This window comes from Equus caballus, chromosome 4, assembly GCF_041296265.1.
Source record: "Equus caballus isolate H_3958 breed thoroughbred chromosome 4, TB-T2T, whole genome shotgun sequence".
NCBI classification, from domain to species: Eukaryota; Metazoa; Chordata; class Mammalia; order Perissodactyla; family Equidae; genus Equus; species Equus caballus.
In genome coordinates, this window is record NC_091687.1 from 84,738,709 (window position 1) to 84,752,790 (window position 14,082).

General features: G+C 36.2%; 1 protein-coding gene across 28 annotated transcripts in view; it reads right to left on the bottom strand.

Moving 5' to 3' along the window:
• Positions 1–3,288: 3,288 nt before the first annotated feature.
• POT1 (protection of telomeres 1) overlaps positions 3,289–14,082 on the bottom strand; it is a 92,762-nt gene continuing 81,968 nt past the window's right edge. For all 28 annotated transcript variants that reach the window (XM_070265019.1, XM_023639601.2, XM_023639599.2 and 25 more), the window contains 5 exons: positions 13,095–13,230; positions 9,919–10,007; positions 7,739–7,830; positions 6,009–6,114; positions 3,289–4,461 (listed from right to left, as the gene is read on the bottom strand). In XM_070265019.1, the coding sequence (XP_070121120.1) occupies positions 4,349–4,461; positions 6,009–6,114; positions 7,739–7,830; positions 9,919–10,007; positions 13,095–13,230 (536 nt within the window). In that variant the 3' untranslated portion in view covers positions 3,289–4,348. The remainder of the gene's footprint in view (positions 4,462–6,008; positions 6,115–7,738; positions 7,831–9,918; positions 10,008–13,094; positions 13,231–14,082) is intronic.

Below are 14,082 nucleotides of genomic sequence, written 5' to 3' on the forward strand. Positions count from 1 at the left end.
CGCACTTCCTGCCTGCCTGCCGAGAGACATGATCTCACAGACCTGAGCACACTGGGAGGCCCAGTGCTATTCCAAGTAGCAGAGGGAAGGGAAGATCGCTGTGCCCAGATTCTACCAGCTGACTAGCTCTCCTTCTTCCTGGAGTGGGTAGGAGGCTTTGACAGTATCCAGAGATCCTGAGGAGCCAGCACAGGAAGAGCGATTTTTATTTCCCCTAAAATGTTGTTCTAGAACTTTAGTCTGACTCATCAGAGCCTGCATAGAGCCTGAATTTCCTAATGAAAAGCGTTACAAAAGGCGTTTTCCTTCCTCACATTAACATAATTCTTTTCACAATGAGTTCTCTGAAGAATGAAAGAATATTTTAAGACAACTATGCTATGGCAGAGTCTCAATCTGTTATTAGGAAGTCTGAACAGGCTTTCAAACTTCTGATCCCCTGAAAACCTCCAGGAGAAGTGTGAAGCCAGGTCCCAGGAGCCCCAGATGTATTCAAAGGGAAAACAACAGCAGATAAAATACAGACTAAAATAATAATAAAAAATCATATTATGAACTAACTACAAGGCAATGAAGTCAACAAAACAGATAACATGAATACAGTCTTATAAAAATATAAAATTACAAAATTGGCATGATAAGAAATAGAACACTTAAATAGACCAAAAACCACAATAGAAATGAAAAGTGAAATAATCAGAGAATTCCTATTAAAAAGTTACTTATCCTGAGTAACTACAAACAAGTTTCTCCCTCTATGTCTACTGACATAAAAAAACAAAGCTTACTCTATAAAGAGACAAAAGCAAGGAACAGAAATATATTTAGAGCATGATGCTATTTAAAAAAATATATATATGCACACATATTTACATGTTCTTAGGGAAAACGGGCTGGAAAATGATACACCAAACTGTTAAAAGTGGTTTCCTCTGGGCTACTAGTTAGAGCAGGAATTAATTCAACTTTACATACTTTATGTTGTTTCAAATTCTCACAAGTACATATTACTTTTATTTAAAAAAAAAAGGAACTGGATAAAAACAAAACAATGAAATACATGGTTAAAATTTAAAACGTTGAAAATAATCAGAAGAATCTACCTTTTTCCCCAGATACCAAGGGAAGCTTCCAGAAAGTGTAGAAGAGAATTGGCTGGATTGAGAGTCACAACTAGTGTCAAACTCATGCTTTGACTTCGGAAGGAGAATGGCACAGCCAGCTGGGAAGTGGGCACAGAAAAGATTTTGGCCCATTCCTATGATGTGCAAGTAGCTACAGCACAGGATCTACAGTGAATTAGAAACGGGGCAGCCAGTGCCCTGCTGTGTGGAGGCTGCTTTCTCAAGTGGACAGAGATGTATTTGGCTACCTCTGTTCCATCAAAAATCTTTATATATTCATTCAGAAACAACTCCCAATGTGCAACATGAACATGGGCCAAAAAAAAACGGGGAATGGGGCTGGCCTGGTTGCATAGTAGTTAGTTAAGTTCACATGCTCTGCTTCAGTGCCCCAGGGTTTGCAGGTTTGGATCCTGAGCGTGGACCTAGACCACTCATCAAGCTATGCTGTGGCAGCATCCCACACAAAACAGAGGAAGACTGGTACAGATGTCAGCTCAGTGACAATCTTCCTCAAGCAAAAAGAGTAAGATTGGCAATAGTTGGTAGTTCAGAGCCAATCTTCCTCATATAAGAAAAAGAAATGGGGGGCTGGCCCAGTAGTGCAGCGGTTGGGTTTGCATGTTCTGCTTCAGTGGCCTGGGCTTCGCTGGTTCAGATCCAGGGAGCAGATCTGTATACCACTTGTCAGGCTGTGCTGTGGCAGGCATCCCACATATAAAGTAGAGGAAGATGGGCATGGATATTAGCTCAAGGCCAATCTTCCTCAGCAAAAAGAGGAGGATTGGCAGTAGATGTTAGCTCAGGGCTAATCTTCCTCAAGAAAAAAAAAAAAGAAACAAAGAATGATGCAGCACATCTCTGCACATACAGTTCCCTCAAGTAAAACAGTATAATGAGGGCGGCCGTGGAAAGAGCCTGCAAGTGGCACATTTTCCATTATCCTATCTGGATAAAGAATAATTTACTGCCTCCTCATACGAAACAGTGCAGGGGCCACCCGAGACAGTCCAGTAGTGTCTAAACAAAGGAAGCTGCAGATGGGAAACTGAGGAACAGGCTGTCCACAAACTATGTTTTTAAATGGATGTAATTTTAAATCTGACGGGAAGATTCTACCAATCCTGACATAGAGCATAAACGGGACAGGCCTCAAATCTGGGCACAATGAGCTACTGTCTAGTTATTGCTCCAGAAACGGAATTCTCCTAATGTTCCAGGTGCCCGACTAGGGTACACTGTATAGTCACTAGGTGTTGACGGAATTCTTCTTGTTCAAAATGGAAAAGCTAAAAAACAAAACAAATGACGACAATGTGGGGGTTTATAACAAAAAAAAGAAAACAAAACAAAAAGAGAAATAGCCTGTCATCATGAAGATTCACAGGAAGAGCCTGACTTCATCAACTGGGAGATGGCGCAGGGCGACCCTGTGGGCCCGCTGCACCCTGCTCTTCTAGACGGGTGCTTCCGGAACGAGGAGACAAGCCCTCCCTCCCCTTCGTATCCCCAGCACACCATCAACACTGAAACGCATCTGTTCAGTGGAGCTTCTTCACATTTTTTCCTGAAATGTTTTGAACCAAGAGTTGACATCCGCAAACAGCAGCATCAGTGTCTTTCACTGCCTCAAACAAGCTGATAACTCAGTGAAGGGGAGATGGGTGGTTAGGTCTGGAGATGTGCTGATGCTCTCAGGAACTAGAACTTAGCGTTATTATGAGCAGAGAAAGTCAGATATCGAATCCTTTTTTAAAAGCCTTTCGGTTAGTGTAAGAAAACACATCACTGACTCCTCTTATAATCTATTCCTAACGTTACTGCAGATATTCAAGGCGGGACTCATCTGCAGAAAACTCCACGCTAGCTTTTGCTCCAGAGTCATGGAGTGGTTAACAGTGCAGCCTCTGAACAGAGATTATCTGGATTCAAGTACTGACTAGTACTCATAATTGTTTAACTTAGTCAAGTCAGCTCGTCAATTAAGTCTCAGTTTTCTTATCAGGAAAATGGGTAGTCGTGAAACTCAAATACATGTTAAGTGCTTAGCACAGTCCTGGTTGTGCGGACAGCCCTACACAGCTGCTATATCCACACACCTTCTTTGACTCTTTGCCTCAAGTCATGCCTCCGCTCAACACAGGGCAAATAAATGAAACAGATGAAACATGTACATTTATTTATTCTTTGTTAATATTGAAGTAGGCAGATCTCTCTCCCTCAGTCTTTAGCAAATATCATACAGAAATCTACACATATATACAAATATATAAAAGCATTTGTATAAAAACTGAATATTCATGATTTGAAATTTGACAAATACTGTCAAGTAAAAAGCAGACTATTACACTGAGTTAACATCTCAATCAATGTTCAACCTGAAATCTAAGCATATTTTACACACTAAGAAAAGGGTAATATAAGTAAGTCACTAACACTGTAAATCTGAACACTTCATTAGGCTGAGGTGCGATGGAATAACTTCTAACATCATGTAGAGAAACAAGCAATCAAAGCACATAATTCAGGTCTGAAGGAATGGATTTATCCTAAATTGGTCAACATCAGCACCCAAAGAAAGCAATCTGGCCACTTCCACTTACATGAAATCACTCTTTTAAAGTCCACTGTAATTCAGACAAGCATTTCTTTAAGGAGTACTTGTTTAAACAGATCCCTTTGTACAAAAACAAAATGAAACCACTACCCGCTACACACCTTGTACTCAGTAAAAGCTGAGAGACTGAAGGTAAGACATCTTCTAATCCCATACTCACGCTGAAATTATCAACATTGCTGATACAAAAATCAGGGCAGGAAAAGCAGCTCAACCAGGGATGGCGGCCGGCAAGAAACCAGCGGCTGATAACAGGCAAAAGCCAACAGGAAAGTGGTTTTTAGTGCGGGGGAGCAAAACAGCTTCTGTGAAAGGGCTGCAAAGAGTAAATTAAAACTCAGTCCTCTTTATTCAATGTTTCTCTTTCTTTTACATCCCTAGCAGTCATCCTACTAGATATTCTGAGCAACGAGAACATTTTTAACGTACTCACAAGGTGGTAAGATTAACACAACGTCTATTTGTCAAAAAAAAAATTTAAATAGCAGTTAAAATGGAAAATAAACTACAGAGCTAAATTTTTTATGTATTTTATAGCACTCTCATAGGAAATACTAATGTTTTCTAAAACTGCAATATTTTACATATGCTAAATTGAACGTCAATACTAGATAAGATCCTCTGCAACTGTGGTGTTGAAAATCTGATAGCAAATTTGCTGCTCCGCTCCATTGGTGACATTATATGACTTGATGAAGCATTCCAACCACGGATATGCATCTAGAAATCAAAAAGAAAATGCTATTTAACCATTAAAACTAAACAAATAACTGAAGTATGTATCTAAGCATAACGCTTAGCTGGAAAAATGAGCATATTTAACTTGAAAAATAAACAAACACTTACCAAATTTAACATTATGTACTCTTCCAAATACACACTGGATTCATGCTATTGTTTTGCAGCAATCCTGACTAATTTGAATTTCTTCCCAACAACAGGAAAAAGTAATTAAATGTGGGCTTTTCAAAATGTTTGATAGCAAAGGTCATAAGTCATCTCATTTCCAATTTTTATTCCTTTTTTTCCTGCGGACTGCTTACTGACCTCCCTGTTTTGTCTTGGCTGACAGAAATAAACTGAAACTGAAGTTCAAATCGGCTCAAGGCCTTTCGCCCGTCTAGCTGAAACTCCCATTAGGTACCAGGCATTGAGTCCAGGCAGTGTTGGTAGCACAGATACTATTTTCAAGCTTTGGTCATGACCACAGTAAATAAATGCATAACTTTTAGAAAAGTTTCTTAATGTTTCTTCAAGTATGAGTTTGAAAGACATTGAACTCAGTCCTCAGTACTGGCAAGGGTCAAGCAAGACAGCACTCTCCTACACGGCTGGGAAAACTAGAAATGGGTAAAATGTTCTTGGAAAGCAACCTGGCAGGATGTATCAACAGCCGACCAGGCCTGTGCGTTCTGATTTGGCAATTTTATTTCCAGAAATCTACCGAAAAGAATCCAAACAGCCAAAATAAATTAATACTGACATCAAACAGAAGTCTCTAAGTTAAATATTGTTATAGATGTAAAAAACTTATCTTTTTGGAATTGTTATAAAACGCAAAGATCGACCAGGGGAAAATAAAGCCTGATTAAAAGTAACCTATAAAAGTTAAACTGAACAACAGCTAAGTCTGCAGCTCGTAAAATCTGTTACTGATGAAAAATTATTAGAAGAGCCAAATTCTCCTGATATGATTTAGATCTGCAAGTTTCAACGTAAACAGAAATAACAGCCACAAAAAGAGTCCAGTGGTAGCAGATTTAATCAATACAACCTGACCCAGAGATCTGGCTGAGGAATCCAATGCTATCCAGAAAACAACTGAAGCTGATAATAATAATTAATAAAATAAAAATTTGTAAAATCTGAGACTACTTCATGTTGAATAGAAAATTCATCAGTGAATTAAACTGGCTAAACGGAGTTACAGGAAATGTTTCCTGCCAAAATTTCATACCTGTTGGTATAATTTCAACTAAAATGTTTGTACGTGTAAACAAAGTATCAAATATGCTTGTGATCAAAACTGCCTCCACTTATATTCAAAGCATTTTGAAAATCTTTTCCTTTCAGGAATTCATACCTATTTTATCCCTGCCACTGTCTTCATCCAAAGGTAGATCATACAGTAATCAATTACTACTTAGTAATTTATTTGGATGCAGATTTCAAAGTTTTCATACCTCTAAAAGTCCATATATTAGATATACGCTAGGTGCTATTTCAAGAAAAAAAATAAATGGGATTGTGAAAATATTGCTGCCTACCAATTTTTGTTCCTGGAGGACAAAACATATCCATGATCATATCCATACTGTGCTGAAAGTCATCATTGATGAGGATTTCTGATGCTGGAATCTGGAAGAACTTGCCCTTAAAAAAAGTTACAGAAGAAAAAAGGAAACGATATTGATCTCTTTCTAAAGTTATAATTAATACAAAAGTATTTCAATATTATCTAATTAAAATAATCTACACTATTTCATTCTATCAAGATTGTAGAATTCATAAACTGGAGTGCTAGTCTGAACTCTAAAACCTGATTTACTACTTTAATCTAAAAACAGCTTTGAGATATACATATACAAACTCCAGTTAAATTGCTTTGACTTAATGATAAGAAGAATAACGATGACTGGAAAACAGTGAAGCTTACTATTCTCTTCATAGCATATATCCTGAGTGCCTACAATGTGGGCTACGTTTAAAAGACTATAACACATAGTACACATTTGTTTTGTTTTGTGTTTTTTGGTGAGGAAGACTGGCCCTGAGCTAACACCTGTGCCAATCTTCCTCTATTTTATGTGGGAGGCTGCCACAGCGTGGTTTGATGAGTAGCGCCAGGTCCATGCCTGGGAACCAAACCTGCAAACCCCAGGCCACTGAAGCAGAGCGCATGAACTTAACCACTGTGCCACCAGGCCAGCCCTATATTTATTTGTTTAACTTTTTTTCTCCTCTACTAGGTGATAAGCTTCAGGAGGGAAGGGATTTTCCTTGCTTTCCTCACTGCAATATCCCCATCACACAGAACAGTACCTGGCACACAGAAGTGCTCATTAAGTATTTGTTTAATAAATGGATAAATGAATTGTTAGGCAGGAGACAAATTCTCCTCTTAACCTTACCCCAGCTTCCTCCTCAATGTGTGTAGTAAAAAATTTAACCTTACTGGCCTTTGCCCTTGGCTTCTGGGAGGTAATCTCTAAGTCTTTAGAATGTCATCCCTGATAGGAGTGTCTTTGTTGGCCTGGGGACCTTGGGTCACATTGGATAGACTAACAATGTGATTTAGGGTGGGGAGTTTGAGGCATGTGGTATTACCTTGACCTCTGGAGGGCTGCAGACTGAGATCAGTCACATGGGCAGTCAACCATGACTACATGATGGAGCGCCAATAAAAACTCTGGACACTAAGACTCAGTTGAGCTTCCCAGGTTGGCAATATTCCATGTGTACTCTTACACATCGTTGCCAGGAAAGTAATGCTGTCTACTACTCCACTGGACGAGGACAATGGAAGCTCCATGTTGAAACTTTCCTGGACTCCACCCCATGCACCTCTATCCTTGGATCATTTGAATCTGTATCCTTTAGCTATAATAAACCATAACAGTGAGCTATAATAGCTTTCAGTAAGTTCTATGAGTCTTTCTAGTGAATTATCACAACTAAGAGTGGTCTTGGGGGCCTCTAAACTTGCAGCTGGAGTCAGAAGTGAGCAAGGTCTTAGCAACCTCCAAACTTGGAATTGGTGTCAGAAATGAGGGCAATCTTGTGGACTGTTTCCTAGCTTCACACAATATAACTATCTCCCTATCAAAGTAATTTCATTCCCCCTGAATACCTATGCAATTTATGCACTTGTATTTTATTTATTCTTCTAAGTTGCCTTAAATCTTCTAGGTAATAAAGTAGGTACAAATGAATACATTAAAATTCAAAAAAGTATTATTTTTTAGTTAGAAATATCTTTACTACTTCTGTTACTTACAGAATCTATGAGATAAGCTTCCAACACACCTGTTCCATCATCAAGAGTAAATGTCATCACAAACACATATTGGAGGGGTACAATACCTAGTGCTAGTGAAGAAAAAAAAAGAACAAATCATATGAATCATCCATTCCTTATAATCAAAGTAAAGTAAAAATTGTTTTATGATAGTATGTACCTTTTTATTTATTTATTTTTTTTTAGTGAGGAAGATTGTCCCTGAGCTACATCTGTGCCAATCTTCCTCTGTTTTTTAAATGTGGGATGCTGCCACAGCATGGCTTGATGAGCAGTGTATAGGTCCGTGCCCAGGATCCAAACCTGTGAACCCTGGGCCGCCAAAGCCAAGTGTGCACACTTAACCACTACACCACCCGGCTGGCCCCCCCTGTTCATTTTGTTTACTAAAATAATCCAAGAGATAAAGAAAAACTTATACAAATGCCTTTTTCTTCTCCAATACCAATATATCAAGCTCATTTTAGTAGGTTCATTTTGGAACATTATGCTGTACCTACAACAAGGACAATGACTCATGAGCAATTGTATCTTTTTGATTAAATATTAACATAATTATCTTTAAAATGAGTTGATCTTGAAAGAAAACTTGAAAACTAATTCATGAAATGCAATTCATTGCATGTTAGCCTTATGAAAGATAAAATTAAAATACCAGGATGTTCTAAAAAAATAGCACTCAGTTCAATATTTATGATTTTGTAACATGTCTCTCCCTTTTGTATTATAAGCATAGAGATCACTCATTTATTAGAAGATATCATCTAGTTAGACAAAAATGTCAGAATCTGGGATTTCATAATCTGATGAGGAAAAAGGAAGAAATGAAAGTTACTAAATCGCAAGAAAATTTATAGGTTAAAGCGAACATCTTACTTTGTGTTTGGAAACGGAAGACATTCAATATGTTTATTAAATGGAATATTGTCCTCCATTTCTGGAACCCATATTTAAAGAGGACTAATTAAGGGGGCAAGTAAGAAGAATAAATTAGGGCAAAGAGAACTGAATTAGGACATACAGACATGACAGAAATTGTTAATACAGAGGAACTGACTTTTAGGATTCAAATGGTCTCAATGGATTAAAACTGTGAGCTAAAACCAAGAGGGATGAACAGAAAACCTACCCTGAGGGACCACACAAAGAACTGCATTAAGCAATGGGGAGACCAAGCTTGATAACAAGCAGCTCACGCGAAAGTACCCTGGAATCTCACTGGACCACAAACAAAATGGGAGATAGCAGTATCATATAGCCGAATTAAAAGAGGAAGAAAACAAAAAGAAGCACATCAATACATATTTATACAACGAAAATTTCAGGCTAGTAGAAGCAGAGTGTCCAATTTTAAGGAAATAAAGCTTTCTTCATATTCCGAATTGGCCAATATCTACAGCCCTATTTCCAGCTTTGAATGCCAAACTTTGCGAAGAGCATTGGTAAAGTGGAGTGTTTACTAAGCAGGAGGAATAAAATAGTAAGGAATGTGGGAAAGTACCAAAGGAGGTGAGGGCGCCTGCTTGGAGAACAGATTCAGTGAAGGCTTGACACATATCGTCAAATGTACAAAGTCTGTGGATCTTACAGAAGAGGGAACAAATGTACTCTAATTCCAGTAGACAGGATGTGGCCCATCTTAAAATTATAGATAAGCAGATTTTGCAAAACTAACAGGAACTGCCGAGAAATTAAATGGATATGTTGGCTTGCAATGTAATGAGTCTCCTGCCACTGAAAGAATTTTAAGCCAAGGCTGAATGACCACAGTTAAGAATGTGATATAAGAGGATTCTTGCTCCAGCTGAAGACCTGTATTGGGTAAAAAGTTGTAACAGCTGTCTCTAAAACCCTTTTCAATCTCAAGATACTACGAACTGGAGAGATTTTTTCAGAAGTCGTATTTATGATTAATGATTAATTGTAAAACCAATGATTAAAAGATATTAGCATATGCTTGAAAGTTAAGTTTTCAAATATTTTAAAAATTTACTTTATACTTTTAGTACAATCACTGTGAATGATTTTGTTTGAGGAAAATTAAAGCTTAGCTTAGCCTCTGCTCTGGTTTTACTGTATCCACAAATATTGAAATATAATGAGTGAAATCACCTTATACAAAGACAATTAAAATTGTAGGACATAGAAATTCAGCTAACCTTCTGCCACAGAAGAAGGATTCCATGATGTTTTATCAACCACGGAATTTAGATTTTGTATTGGTCTCAAACTAGAACACTGTTTACACCTGAAATTAATCAAAGGAAAAAAACTATATACATCTAAAAATAATTTATTATAATTATTAACTCAATTATTATACCATTTTTGCTATTCAAGCATGCACAGTTTAAAAAGCAGATTATTACACAAAAGAGCACTGCACCTTCTATGTTGTATTGTGCATATTACAAACAGAATTATAGAAAAAATAAGCCTTTTACAATAGAAGCAATCAAAAAGATAGTGTGGCGCAGAATAAACTAAATTGAGAATCAGAGAGAGGTTCTAGGTCCAGATTGTTAATTAATTTGGCTAATTTCCTTATTTGGTAAAATGAAAAAGTTTAAAGAGACAATCTCTAAAGACTCTTTCATTTTTTTTTTTTTTTGAGGAAGATTAGCCCTGAGCTAACTACTGCCAATCCTCCTCTTTTTGCTGAAGACTGGCCCTGAGCTAACATCCGGGCCCATCTTCTACTTTATATATGGAATGCCTACCACAGCATGGCATGCCAAGCGGTGCCATGTCTGCACCCAGGATCCGAAGTGGTGAACCCTGGGCCGCGGAAGTGGAACGTGCGCACTTAACTGCTGTGCCACTGGGCCAGCCCCAAGACTCTTTCATTTTAGTCTCTGTGAACAATATATAACAGCCAAGGTCTTAATTAAATATAGCCAATAGGAGAAAATTATTCTGACTAAAGAAGTCAACACTAGCAAGATTTTAGGTAATATATTCAGTAATCACATATTTAGAAGTTCAGAGTTTATGATGCCTAATTCTATAGCTATCCTTTGTAATAAAAAAATCACTCAAACTATATAATGTACTAAAATTGCACATTATTTAGTATGGTATTTTGCTTTATTTATACACAAAGATATTTTAAGTACAAGTAATTTATTTTATTTATTTTTTTGGTGAGAAAGATTGGCCCTGAGCTAATATCTGTTGACAATCTTCCTCTTTTTGCTTGAGGAAGATTGTCCCTGAGCTAACATCTGTGCTAATCTTCCTCTTCTTTGTGTGTGGGACACTGCCACAGCACGGCTTAATGAGCAATGTGTAGGTCCATGCCAGGGATCTGAACCTGCAAACCCCAGGCCGCTGAAGCAGAGCATGTGAGCTTAACCACTATGTCACCGGATGGGCCCTGTAATTTATTTTTTATTATATATCATCACAATGTTTAGATGTTGATAAGAAAATATGCGTGAATAAAAATATAAAATCAACATTTAAAGGGTTCACGCAGACTCTTTTTCATTTGCAATCTAGGGAAAAATAGAAGGTAACTATATTAAATGTTATCCCTTTCCACCCTTCAAATATAAACAAGTTTTTTTTTAACAAAAAAGGAAATTGAATGGAGTATTCCTGCCTTAAAAAAAGGGCTGTGATATTAACTTTAGACATTGACAAAGCAAGTATACAAATTAAAAATTAAGTATACAGATTAAAAATTAAGAGTAACAAGTAAAAATTAAATAGAGAATTCATTACTTCCAAAGCAGTAAAACAGGAAAAAGAAGAAAATTAAGCACATTTTTATAAATCAATCCAACAGAAGACTTGAGGAAAAAATAAGCAAAATAATAAAAAAAAAAAGGAGGGGGAAGAGGGAATCAGTAATTTAAGTGGAAAACAAAATAAAAGGTAGAAATAAAACCTAAATACATCAGTAATTAACATGTCTTAAACTCATCTATTAGAAGACAAATAAAATCTAATCCTAAGTACTTATTAATGAGCCCTACTAAAATATAACAACAAAGAAATGAGGGATGAAAATAAGATACCAAGCAATTACCAACTAAAAAAATCCCTCATACAGTAATAAAAATTGGAGAAAAAAAAATAAAGCTTAAGGCAAAAAAAATCAGGGTTAGAGACAAAGTCATTACATATAGATATACAGAACAATTAATTCATCAGGAAAATGAAACACTGAACCTTAATAAACCAGCAAAAGGGTCTCAAAATATATAAAGCAAACACTGACAAAAGGTCATAAACCCACAATCACAGAGGACATTAACCATATTCTCTAAGAAGTGATTAAACAGACAAAATTATAAAGGAGAAAAGTTGTAAATATGATTAACAAGCTTGTCTAATGCACATAACTAAATGCTATTAAACACTAAACACAACTATTAGAATACACATTCTTTGCAACCTATGCAATATATACAAAATCTGAACGAATATATTCTAGGATAAAGCAATAAAGAAATCTCAAAGAACCATTATGAAAGGCATCACGCTATTTGGTTACAAAGTAATCTAACTAAAACACAAACCAAAACATAACACCTAAAATGCGTGTTTGAAAATTTTAAGATACACATCTAAATAATTCATGGGCTAAAGAAGAAATTATAATGGGAATTATGAAACATTTAGAAGGTACAAGAAAAACACTATCTAACAAATCTTGGGTTAAAGCTACAGCTATTTTCTCAGGCGGAAAACTACAGACTTAAACGGACTAGAACCGCATGTCAATAAATTGAAATTAAAAAAATGAACTGAATATTTTTCCAGAAAAATTTCATGAATAAAACAGATTCAAGAAGAAACAGAAAATCTTAAGAGTAAAATAAGTAAAACCTTTAACGTTTTGACAAACATTTAGGTAAATATGACCAGATTAATATTTAAAAAATCTGTAAAACAAAAGAAACCACAGAGTTAAAAAGGTATGACAGACTAGAAGTTTCTTGAAATGCATGTCTGTTTCTAGCTCTTATGTATCCTGTTATCTTTTAATTCCTCAGTGGGAACCAATTTGTAACTTTGTACCACAGAAATTCTGGAAGCCAATCACTTAACTTTTACTGGGCTGCAGCTCTGCACCTTTCTCTATAACTAGTATCTAAATCTTTGTGAGAGAAAACAAATGAATATTAGCCTTATACCTAGCACATGGTAGGTACTCAACATACATGCTATCAAAAGAATAAATATATACCAGAAAAATCTAGTACACATACATTGGTACTCAATAAATATCTACTGAATATATAGCAACTAGTGAGATAAAATAATAAAAATAAAAATTACTCTTAAACAGTTTTAATTCCAAAAATGTCCAGAATTGAGAACATACCCATAGTGATGTATTTTTCTTTGTATAAGGAATGGTGCTGAAAGATCGAGGAGTTCCAGATCTTCACGGCCAGACTTCACAGGAATTACACTATGAAACTTGCTTGAGAGTTTGCACATCTCACTGAGTGTACCTCCTGTTAAAAGAGAATAAATAAACCGCTCTAGTAGCACAAATATAATGGAGGCAAAATGGAGTGTCTATAAAGTAACACGTGAGTTATAGTAAAAGACTAAGGAGGTTGACAGAAAAAGATAAATGCAAGCCTTGAATTTAGATGACATATATTTATTGGGAAAAATAATAATTTGTAAACTTAGGATCCTACACATTGATTAAAGAAACCACCGTACAAAAATGCTGAGACTTGAGCAAAATATAAGGCTTGTGAAATTTTAACCATCTTCTTAAATTTATAAAAAATTGCTCTTCATGCCAGGAACATTTTAGTTCAAATACTCACAAGAGAATTAAACTGAGATCCAAAGTATGACAGGATTCTCACTATTAAATTTGCTATATACTACTAATGTCTAGGCAAATTTAGCCTTGAGTTTGAAACAAATCTTTTAAACTTTCAGGTCAACAATAAATTTAAATACAGATATGAATAGTTGATGTAATATGAATTCATGTATAGTGTTTGTTCATTTTTCCTGGGAAAATCATCACACTTTCCCTAATTCTATGACAGGGCGGGCATGAAAACCATTACGCTGGCCAAGAAGATACAGTATGCCCCATGGTGCACCATTATTGGAAGGCAGCATTACCTATGATAACTCAAACCTACTGGTACCCTTTCTGGTGTACTTTTCACTTAGATTGACAATTCTGCCTCTCTAGGGAAAGAGACTATGGTTTATAAAAACAGTTCTATGTATTCCCTAAAATTTGTGTAAAATTTGTAATGTTAAAATTCAACTGTGAGGGGGAAGCACTTCCAGCATAGTAGAGTAAGGACGTCCAAAAATACAACTCTCCGTAA